Raw genomic sequence first — 12574 nt, 5'->3', positions numbered from 1 at the left:
ACTAACGTTTTCTTTTTTGGTAGACATCTAGTTGGTCTTGGTAAAAGGCTTCTTTTTCTCTAGTAGTTCTATGTAGGAGACATTAATGGTTAGTTTTCTTCCCAATTCTCTTTCACCGTCTGTATTTTACTTGGGCGCATAATTGTTATTTGTTCTGGATCTTATCTTTAAATCTCTGCTCTCTTTCTATTTGCCTTTCCTTCGCGTATAAGCTTGATTTTTCGCTCCGAGGGCAGAAAGGCTTAGCGGGTGCAAAACAAGACATTCTGTCTACTTTTTCTGTCTGTCTGTCGGCGTTTGAGTTAAATATGTTGGTGAAAACCGAATATCATGTGTTTGATGCTTGTTAACATTTTCTACAATTTTGATGATATTATAGTAATGTTCCAGGGATGCATATCATGTATTTAAACCATGTTTACAATATGCGTTTCTGTATTTTATTGCAATTACTGCATCTACAGTGAGTGATAGTGGATAGTGAAGTTTCTGTAACTAATTTTTTTTTTTTTTTAAATCAGCTGTAATATAATTTAAATTTTCACTAAAACATGAGTGGAAACAAGTTCATCAAACATAGCTCCATTTGCTTAAAAAGCTTCAATCATAAGTATTCAACATTTATTCGCAAGTCTCCTAATAGTCATCTTCTGAGAGGGTTGACTTTTACATTTTATGGTAAAAGAAATGTATCTATTGTAGTTCGCATGCTCAAGGGTGCCTTAAAAATTCGATACATAATATTAGGATCAGCCGTCGGCGGTGGTGTACAATTGTCTAAGGTATTACGAGTCTAACTTTTTTTTTTTTAAATCATTGTTATTTCGTCTGCATGCTTTTGTACGGTGATTATTAAACACTTGCTTCCCCATTATCTGTTTCAGTAATCATGCGTATCAAATACATATAATGCTAAGAATGAATATAAAACCTGTTGTGTTAGTTATGTAATTAATATTTAAGAAAGAATGTAATTAAAAAGATAAGTTTCATCAGTTGATAGGATCATTGAATTGTTGTAGTCCTCTCAACTTCAACAATTCGATCCAAGAACTGATTAAATTGCTTGCATGGATTTTTAGCAGTTTTTTTCTATGCCTATTACGAATATGAGGTCTTACAAGAAGTCATCTATTTTAAGGTGCAGAACAACTCAAAACAGTTGGGAAATGGTGACCTCATTTTGAGCTGTTTTTATTCGAAATCATTGTACCAAAAATTAATTGCAGTTAACTGATTTGTGATGAATTCCTGAGAAAAATCCGTGTTCAGTATGAATTGAATTGATTAGAAGTCATTTGGTTTGCACACTTATAATCATCTTGCTTATCAGTATTTTGATCATGTAAGTCATGTCATGTTAATAATGTCTATATATGATTTACCAATTAAAATTTTGTATTATTAACATTGCCTTGGAAGCACTTCCACAGAGAACCCGGTATATGTAAACATCGCCAACTTTGGCGATAGTTCAAAGCTCGTAACCCAGTGGATTTATCCTATTCGCTTTGTCGAAGTTTGCAACCATTCCTCTTGCATTCATTTTGTTGAATTATCATTGTCGTTGTTCGCATTTGCAGATTTATATTATTCTTCTCTTATTTATTATTATTTTTTCTTAATTTTTTAACAACAAATAGATAGAAATATTTTCGTAGATAGGTGCTGGTTCTCGGTTCGGGATGAAAGGAAGAAAATACGGCGATAGGGGTGAATGCTAATTTGTAACACGGCTGTTCATGTTGTGTTCTTAATTATTAACAGCTGTAAGAGCCATGAGGTTTCCAACCTCTAAAGTAATTTGTTTCTGTAGGCCGCAAAAATGTGCATGTGCATTTTAAATAATTAAGTACTGCTTTTATTTTGATTATTGGTTTTTGTCATCTAAAATTATGAGAATAAATCAATTTTTATGGCGTAAAATTTTAACAAGATAATATATTGTTAATGCTTTTCTAACAATAACCTTTCAGAGGATGGCAGGTGTGACATAAATAGATGATTAAATTGAAATAAAAAATATTATTGATTATCTAAGATGGCAGAATAGTTTGATGCATCACCATGGTCATCAAAATTAGCAAACCACTGCTGGTGTAAGGAATATATTGTTTTCTGTGTTAATTGGAATTTAAGACACATTTTTTTGTTTATCACGTTTAACCAGGTAATATGAAATCATTATTTCTTAATTAATCACACAGTTCTGTTTTTTGTTTGTTAATTTTTTTTGATACTCGCAAAGAGAGTCGTGAGTGTATTTTGAAGGTACCATTGTGATAGAAAATATGAAGTACTAGTTTTAATTACATTCATAATGAAAGTTAAAAATTTGAAAATGGGATAGCAGCGAGGGAGGCATGAAAGATAGCACAGTCACACTGGGCTTCAAAATTTTTGGATTTCAGGAAGCACCCAGCAACAAAATTTAGGGGAGACCCTGGGTATCAGAATTTAGGGGGGGGCAGCAAAATTTAGGATTTGTAGAGATTGCATAAGCTGGCAAAATGCCTATTGCTGACCCTGGAAAAAGTCTTCATCAAACATAACTGTTGGTTTGAAATGTAGGCTGAAATTGTAATAGTAACCCTAACTCTACATCCAAGAACTATTCCAACTTGAAAACAAAGACGAAGTTGTTTGAACATAGCATTTCATTACATATAATTTCTTATCCTGAAACAATTTAATGACAGCTGTTTGCAATCTTCCAAATAATGAAAGCTATCTCAATTTTCATATCAAAATCTCGCATGAAAAATGTGTCTGGATCAGAAGCCATAAATATGTTATAACTCTAAGCTGGCAACAAACATGAAAGTAGGAAAGAGTCAGAGTATGCTTGTTTCGAAGCAGAGCGTCAATAGTACTATGAAATTCTTTAAAAAATTTTTTATTATTGTTTCAGAACTCTTTACCTGTTATCTTACTAAAATTACAAACTGTAAAAAATTATCAATATAATTAACTTATTGCTTCTAGTTACTGTAATATGATTATGGGATTTCACATTTTCAGTATGTTTCTCCCTACTTATATTCTATGTACTGAAAAAGATATTTATAATTTCAATATTTTATTTTTAGCACACTTTAGAAATTAATTATAATTATTTTAAGATGCAGATAAGATAAATATAAGAAAGATGTTTGTGATAAATACTCAATTAATATTTATTATAAACTTCTCTAAGAAAATACAGTCAAAAGTCGTTAATTCGGACACCCATAATCCGGAATGGTCTATAATCCGGACCTCAAAGCTAAAATCTTTCTGCGTATGCGCCACGTTGACGCATGCGCATAGGCGTTTACGCGTGCGTGCAAGACCTTGATGACTGCGCATATGCGTCTGCGCAAGCGCAGAATACGTTTTCTCGTTCGCGTTTAATGTATAACGGACGGTATAAGCTAAAATTATCTAATTATCTATTTCAGTTAAAGTTGACGATTGCGTTGTTCCTTAATCTTCGAATTGGATCCGGCTTATTATTTTTTGCAGACTGTAAGAGCAATTTTATAAAAGTAAGCTTGAACTTTCGATTATGTCAAATAGAATTTCCGATGCTGGAGCTCCCAAAGCATCTACAAAACGAAAGTATGTTTCGATGTCCATCAAACAAAAAGTGGAATTGCTACAAAAAATGGATAAAGGCATATCCTTTGTTTCTCTAACCGTTCCGAAATCCGTTTATCAATTTCACGCTGCTCTGCGCGGGAGGGGGGGATGTCGCGGCGCGCAGTGAACTGGAAGTTGATCTGTCAGCACTATCGTTATCTTCAGGGCAGATGTTTTTATTTTATTCGGCTTATAATTCCTTACTAAATGTAGTATTTTATCTCGATGTACTCTGTCTTTGATATGATTTAAATCAAATTCCTCGTCATTATAAATATCACGAATACAAATCAAATAGTTTTCTGGTTGCAATTTTCTAATTTAGGCTATGCGTAATGTATGCTTTACGCATGCGCACGTTGAAGAAATGTTTAATAAAGTAAACAAATAAATATTAAGCTTCTTTTTTTTTGTAAATTTTGATACCCTTTAGATCATAATTGCTCATTATTTTATAAATTACGGTTTCATATTTTTAATTTTATAATTTCTGTATGACATCTTACCAGATTTAAACTGATGATCTATAATCCGGAAAAATCGATAATCCGGGATCGTCGAAGTCCCGATGAGTCCGGATTAAAGACTTTTGACTGTATTTATTTGAAGTCTACAGTTTTAAATAAAATGCTCTAATAATGGGGATCATAGATTATAATATATAATATATTGCTGTTTAATGAAATCAGTGATTAATCAGCTACCTGTTATGATCCACACAAAATATACAATTTTTAGTATAAATTCAGAATGAGAAAAGTGGTTTAAAATATAACTAAAAATTTTTTTGATAATCAAAGTATAAATGCCAAATTTTACTGATGGTACTTATTTATGAAAGGGTAATCTGTGCCGTACAGTATTACAAACATATGTAGTGTAAGATTTTGACAGTGTAGATATGGTTAAATTCAAAAATGAAATGAAATTCTTCTGATTCAAAATTAATAAGTTAAACTAAATTATCTAATCAGCAGCTTATTTATCGCATATAATTTCTCTTAAAAGATACAGTTTTTTTTTTTTTTTTTTAATTGAAAGTATATGCTGAAGAAGCTAATATATGCTCCATGTATTAGTATTGCTACATGTATTAGTATTATTACATACATTACATGTATTAGTATTACTACATGTATTAGTATTATTACATACATTACACGTATTAGTATTACTACATGTATTAGTATTATTACATACACTACATGTATTAGTATTATTACATATATGATCAAAACATGCTAAATCACAATGTGAGATATATTATTCATGATGTAAACATTTTACACTCTTGCACTTGTTTTGATTCCTTTCATATTCATAGAAGAGTATCAGAATTGCATTTATGACAGTCTTTCTCAATTAAAGCAGCACAAAGTTAATCATTAGATGTAGATATAAGTTTAGTGACTTCTGACAAAATGTTTATCTGGTGACAGTCATAAAAGTGAATATCAATAAAGTATAATAGCTTACTTCTAGACTGAATGAGGAAATCTGCTGCCAATAAAATTGAAAAATTGCAAAAACTATCCACATTTAGTCTTTGACATCGAGAAGGCTATGTGGATTTCAGGTATTAATGGATTTCTACTACTGTATTTTTAAATCCAGATTGTGTAATATAATTGTGTATGTTTCATTTATAAATGTCTTACAATCAGCTGTGTATGAAGTAAACTAAGCTACTTAACAGGAATTACTGTATAGTCATTATGCATACAGCTTGCATACAGGAATTACTCTATAGTCATTATGCATACAGCTTGCACACAGGAATTACTCTATAGTCATTATGTAAACAGCTTGCAGCAACTCTTTGTTTCCTTATGTTATACTCATTTATGGACAAGATCCAGATAAGTAACATTTGGTATCTTTCTTCTATCTTCTTGAATGACAAAAAATCATAAGGTTAAAATTCTTTTTCACCAGAGAGAAACTACTGTGTTAACAGGCTATTGATATTTTATTCTGGCTTTTTAATACTGTTTTCAAATCATTTGATATATACACTTTTATCTCTTCTGTTTTACCATATAATCATTATCCCATAATATTTTAAGAAATTTATGGCATGAGGAAATATAACGTTAATGAACAGAAAACTTAAATGAATACAGTTTCAATCAAACCAATTTTTTAAGTACAATCCAGTACTTCTAGTAATGCTCAGATGCTGATCATTAATAGCAGTAATGTGATTTTAATGAAATAAAGTCTCATTCTCTGCAAGTGAGGCTTCAAATTATGATTCACTATCTTGTGTTTCCCGTTCTTTTAAGTGTCTTCTGCAGTAGATTAATGATCTCATAACTGAAAGTCATTTCCCATGTTTTTTCCGAGTACCAAATGAGATTTTGCAACCTTCTTCCAGTACCATTAATGAGTCTTTTGTTATTAATTTGTAATATTAAGAAAATTTTGGATTGCTAAGGTTACACAATCTCAAATTTTTATGTAAATTTCAGAAATATGATGAATGGAAAGAACAACTACCGGATTTCAGCTGGATAACAGATATGCTCCCCCCATCTGAGAAAATGGATGAATTTCGAGAAACTCTTCTAGACTTGAAAAATCAAATTTCATTACCTGAAAAAGGATGGGTGAAAAGACATTTATCTACCCTCTCTGATCGAATTGAAAACCTGGGGGAATTATTTGGCGATGATGCTTCAGATGGAGATCCCCTTACTGCAGTGGCTGAGGGTAAGACTAATATGTTTTATTTCTCTTGATATATATATTTAATATCTGCTTCTTTTATGTACAGTATGTTCAGAGTTAAAGAACCCTATTTCAAAGCTGCCTAGAGTTGGAACCAATCATCAGAAAAGCATTAAATTTTGTTGTGGACTTAATGAACAAATAGAAATATCTGTCAGCGAAAAAAAAATATTTACAAATAGCATCATTAGAGGGCCATTTTACTTTGAAAACATGTAGTAAAAATAGAAATATTTCTTTTCACTATGTAGCAAAAGTTACAAAACCTAAAAACATTTGCAGAGATTTTGTTTTTAATCTGATTGTTGCTCACAGTAACGATAAGTTTGCACTTTGTTAGTGAAATTGTTTTACAAAACAGTAATTCTGAGGTAGCTGCTGTATGAAAATTTCTAAAATTAAAATGAAATTTAAAGAAGCAGAGTTGTTTACTGTTCACCTTGGAGGAGGAAAAAAACATTTTTCTACCACCTGAAGTGAACCTTGCAACCTGTACTGGTTGTAGAGGACACAGCTTCAAACTTTCAGGCTAGCACCAGTATCCAGTGTGTAGCTCAGGTGTTGGATAGGCCTTTTTCAACTGACCATGACATCTTGTGGAATATCCTTAGATATTCTTTACATACTTTCACTGGTGCAATGGTTGCCTGCACATGATTTTGAACTTATCATGAGCACTAGAATACTTAGAGTTCTGTTGCATTCACCTAAAGTGATGGCATGATGTGGATTTTCTGCATAATTTATTCTTGGTCCATATTTTTCCGAGGAGTTCAGTTCTACAGGTCCAGTGACATGCTTGATCACCGGGCAGTGATATGAATTTCTGTTAGGTAATGAACACAAGATGGAGCTCCTCCTTACATTGCACTGTGTGTTATGAATGTTCCTAAATGTCATTTTACCATGCCATTAGCTGGCACTCATGTAGCTTTCCGGATCCTCAGACCACAATCCGCATGATTTTTGGCTTTGAAGGAATTTTAAACATCTGGTAAATTGCAACAATCCAAGAATTTTACCTTATTTTAAAGCCAGCATTTCACACCACATACTCAGCATTTCTCTGCACACACTTAGGTCAACTGTGAAACATGCCATCTTGTGTTTTCGGATGGTAGCTGAAAATTATGGCTATCAATAAAACATGTAATAAAATTTATAAAATTGTAAAACTATTGTACATGCATTATTTATTAATACAATGCCCTCCTGTGGCGATATTTGGGTATTCTTCTGTTATTGAGACCGGATTCTGAAATATATGTATGTATATACATATGTATGTGTGTGCATTAAAAACAAACATATACACATATACGTACATACACACACATGTGCATACATACATACATTTCTGAATCTGATCCAAATAACAGAGGAGTTCTGATATTTGTAACTAACATTTTTTCCCTGAAAGTCATTCTCATCCCATCATTGCAGAAGACCAACCGCAAAATTTCACAGTCGTCTGATGAGTGGGTTCACCTGTAGGCAACTTTGGAATAGTGATCTTTAATTCTGGACACACTGTATAAATTAATTCTGTATCATATTTTGAAAGTAATTCTTAAGCTTCTAGATGTTATGTAGTTAGTAGATTTTTTTTTTTTTTTTTTTTATTTCTTTCTGTAAGTTATCTAATTGTCATTATCAGGAGCTAAGTGACCATGAGAAATTTAGTGACGTCAGCCATATTAATGTCATTACATTTCTCATGGTTTTAATCTGCAATTAGTGGATCTGTCATCTGATGATTTTAATTCATAACTAGTAGATCTACAGTTTGATGATTTTAATTCTTTTTAAATATGCAGCATTAAAAGACAATCATTAGGTGTTCAAACAGAACAGGAGGGGGAAGAGAAATGTAAATTTATTTCAATATGAGTAGGAATACTTTATTGAAATCTGAGTGTAAGACAGTCTGAGATGTAAGATGAGTCAGTGCTGTTAAAATGCTTCATGAAGGGCAAAGAGAAATTTTCTGTACGAGACATAAATCCTGGTATTTATGAATGAAATACATTCAAGATATTCTGCTAGAAATGTAATGAATTGTTCTGTAAATGCTGTTTGTCTTACACTTGTCTCACAGATACCTGTTTTTAATTTTTAAGAAACAAATAAATATAGGAATCTGAATTAAGTATAGCTTACAATTAATATCACTTCCATTCATAAGAATCTTTCATGCTTTTTACATTTGTTGGCATAAGCTGCTTTAGGTCCTAATGGAACAGGTTTTGCACTCCCTAAGTTTTGTTAATGCAAGTTTGTTCAGTTTTGCTGAATTGTGTTTATAACCTTTCATGGAACTACTCTTATATGTGCCCTCAGGTCGGCAAATTTCTCGCCAAACATTTTTGGTGAGAAACTCCTTGCTGCCCTATTACTCTCTAAATTTTTTGTCTACATTTCGAACTTTAAGCCTAAAATGTCTCCAAAAACATGGTTTTCGCACATGCAAAAACCATGTTTTGAACACACAATTTAAGCTAAAAATCCAAAACAAAAACAAAAAATTTAGGTAGGAAAAACGTCAAGTTTCTAACCAAAAATATTTGACAAGAATCCATGTACACAGCGTTTTAACTTTAAAAAACATCTACGAATTGCACAATTAAGGCAATGAACAAATCTACGAACTACGCACACCTCGCTTTAATAAATTAACGTAACAATAAATTTCAAAGAATACCATATACACAGCATCCTGTTTAAACTTAAAAATACGTCTGTGAATTGCACAATCTAGGCAACAAATGAATTTGCGAACTACGCACACCTCGCTTTAATAAATTAACATAACAACAATAAATTTCAAAGAATACCATGTACACAGCTTTCTGTTTCAACTTAAAAAATATCTACAAATTGCACAATCTAGGCACTATGCACTAATAAACAAAATAAACTAAAATAAATTTCAGTCAATTCAAAAAACAACAATAACAACAGAAATTCATACTAAAAAAACAATGAACATAACATTCTACAAAATAAGAACAAGAATAAGATAAAATGCACTTACCATGAATGAATGCTTTTTCGAACAGCAGAAATACCAATTTCATATCGCTTTAACATGCCACCACGTAATCACTATCCTACTTATATGACAGCCAGACACACTATCCAGAAAATTCATACTATGTTTCACAAATAAATGTTCAAAACTTTCTTTTCCTAAATCTTTATAAGATTTCCATCCATCCGAAAAAATAGTTGTACCAGGCTCAATCTACTCTTTAATACACTGAATTAGCGTTTCCCTACTTCTATCATGCACAGCCACTAATATTAATCTCCCAGATCCTAATTCCACACCTCCAAATACTCACTGCCCCTTAATTAAACCACTCCACCAAAAGATTTTTCAATGTCAACAGGTTTGCCATACAACACGCAGTCACGCCAAAAACCAGCGCAGAACACATATCACCACATTTGGTGATATTTAAGACACATATAAGAGTAGAGCCCCTTTCATTTATGTAGTCTCTTGACTCTGTCAATAGATTGAAACATCAGTAAACACATCTTTATGTTTTACTGCTCAGATTTTCATAGAACACCTAAAGCCCCACACCAACCATTACCTCTCATGCCACTCACTCATTACACTTTCAGCTTAGGGACAGTGCTGCTTGCTCATGCACAAACAAATTGGAAGTAATTCAAAATTAATAATGGCTTAGCTACTTGCTGTAGTAGTTCAAACACATACAGAGGATGTTTGCACATTTTTTAGACCTTGCTTTGCTATTAAAAAAACTACCTACTTGGAAAATTTGGTTTTAACTTCAGCTATATTTTTGAAAATGTAAATTATCATCTGCTGTTTGACAATTTTGTTTTCATGCAAAATGGTGCTTACAAAGAAGTAATTGAGGAAAGGCTATGTTTATGCTTTTTCCAAAGAAAATTATTGGTATTTAGTTATTAAAAAATGCTGTGAAAACCATGATTTTTCGGTTTCTAAAGCAACAATAGATAATATTGCTAAGGAGGGAGAAAAAGGTTAATGTTTGGATTCAAAGAGAAAAATTGTTCAAAATAGGTATCCAAGAAACAAGGAATTAATGTTTCAAATGTTGCAAAGGGGGGAAAAAATCTTCAAAGTCAAAAAGATGCTCAGTGTCAACTGTAAACAAAATTATTAATGCTGATTTGAATCTAAAAAAAGATGAAAAAAATTTAATGTGCATCATCTTTCTCCATGAAATATTGCCGAAAACAGAATGCGCTGCAGAATTCTCTACGAGACAATTATTTGGATAAAAATGGAAATTGTATTGTCACAATAGATAAATCTTGGGTATATTTAAATAACTGTGATAAAAAAAGATCTATTTATTATCATCAAACAAGAGAAAAAATCTTTAAACATAGTTCAGAGAATCTAAAGAAAGTTTTTAAAAGGGATTTAGGGTTGTTGCTTGGTTTTGGATATAACGACAAATTGAAAATAAAGAGATTTGAAAATAAAGAGAGTGGAGAAAAGGGCTAAGGTCAACTCCACATATTATCAGCAATATACACTCATGTTCATAAATTAAGGATAATGCAAAATCGAGCAAAGGAAGAGTTAGAAGCAAAACAAATTTGACTTATTTGTAAAGCTTATTTATTAAACAAAAGGTAAAGAGCAAAAAAAGATGCTATATGTTTGATATTATTAAAAAAAATAGTGATTTTTTTCTCCCTGGAACAAATTACAAAAAAAAACCTATCTACAAAAAACCAATATTACATGGTTGGTATGATTATTAATACATTGTATGTCTCGCAGACGATGCAATAAAGTCCGTACAACGCCTAGGCATGCTGAGTATCAAATTATCGATCTGATCTTGGGAGATATTACACCACTCAAAAAGCAGTGATCTCTGAAGTTCCGGTAGACATGTAGGAGGAGGTTGACGGGCTACAACTCGTCGGCAAAGCATGTCCCACACGCGCTCTACTGGATTCAAGTCCGGTGAGAATGCTGGCCAGTCCATACGGGTGATACCCTCCGATTGAAGGCATTCGTTTACGATGTTTGCACGGTGAGGACGGGCGTTGTCATCCATAAACACAAATTGTGCATCCATGGCACCCCGAAACAAACGTACTTGTTGTTCCAGAATGACGTTCTGATAGATTTGGCTTGTCATCGTTCCAATTTGAAAATGCAGGTCAGTTCTGGAACCCAGAATACTTCCATCCCAAACGAGCACTCCTGCACCACCGTAACAGTGTCGTTCAATGATGTTTTCTTGGTGGTAACGGGTACCTGGAGCTCTCCATATGAAAGTCCGGCGAGAATCAGACTGCAAGCTAAATCTGGACTCGTCGGAAAACATCACACAAGCCCACTGTTGCGATGTCCACAATACATGCTCTCTACTCCAGGCTAACCACAGGCGACAGTGAGTTGCAGTAAGTGGAACACATCTCACAGGTCTACGAGCATATAGACCAATCTGCCTTAAGCGTCTGTAGATGGTCTGCCTTGAAATTGTCTTACCAGTGGCTGAAGAGAGCTGACGAGACAGGTCTGAGGCTGTGCTCCGCCTGTTTCTTTTGGCAGTAACTGTCAAATACCGGTCCTCATTCGGCGTTGTAACAGTGGGGTCACCTGTGCTGTAATGTCTACTCACATTACCATCATATTGGAATCGTTGCCAAAGCCTGGAGATGACACTCTGGGCAATTCCAAGTTCGTCTGATACTTCCAGTTGGGTACGCCCACATTCCAGATGGCCAATAATTCTACCCCGTAAAAAATCATCCAAATGTGTCCTTTGTGTCATAACTATTCGGTTATTGCACTGAAATGCTTATAAAGCGCCTGCGAACAATTTTACTTCTTTGCCTGTATTCCTTATATATCACTCTCTTACACTCTCGTCATTGTAACGTACCATCGGTGTCATCTGGTTACTTCCTGAAATTTGCATACGATTCTTGAAGATGTGTTTAGTGATTTTACTGGTGGTATATTTATTTTAGAGTTCGATTTCCGCGTGACTCTGAATTATCCTTAATTTATGGACATGAGTGTATTTTATACCCAATTTTCAAATATCAAACGTCTTCTGTTTTCCCACAGTGCCATCAATCAGTAGAACTGCATCTATGCAAAGCAAGCAGCTGCACATCAACATCCACTGTTAATTACCTGTAAAAAATTTAACAAGAAACAAGTATCAAGGCCATATCCTTCACTCATATC

At 33.2% G+C, this 12574-nt stretch overlaps 1 protein-coding gene across 3 annotated transcripts in view; it reads left to right on the top strand.

Annotated features, from left to right (window-relative positions):
• The first annotated feature begins 267 nt into the window (after positions 1-267).
• The window catches only part of Opa1 (Opa1 mitochondrial dynamin like GTPase), an 83578-nt gene continuing 71271 nt past the window's right edge, over positions 268-12574 (top strand). For all 3 annotated transcript variants that reach the window (XM_035376903.2, XM_035376896.2, XM_035376889.2), the window contains exons 1-2: positions 268-782; positions 6093-6333. In XM_035376903.2, coding sequence (XP_035232794.1) covers positions 552-782; positions 6093-6333 — 472 coding nt within the window. In that variant the 5' untranslated portion in view covers positions 268-551. The remainder of the gene's footprint in view (positions 783-6092; positions 6334-12574) is intronic.

The sequence above is a fragment of the Stegodyphus dumicola genome, chromosome 8 (genome assembly GCF_044657685.1).
Source record: "Stegodyphus dumicola isolate Sdum_Otavi_A_Nest chromosome 8, ASM4465768v1".
NCBI lineage: Eukaryota > Metazoa > Arthropoda > Arachnida > Araneae > Eresidae > Stegodyphus > Stegodyphus dumicola.
Note: the sequence above shows the minus strand (reverse complement) of the source record. Positions and strands in the feature narration are given on the sequence as shown.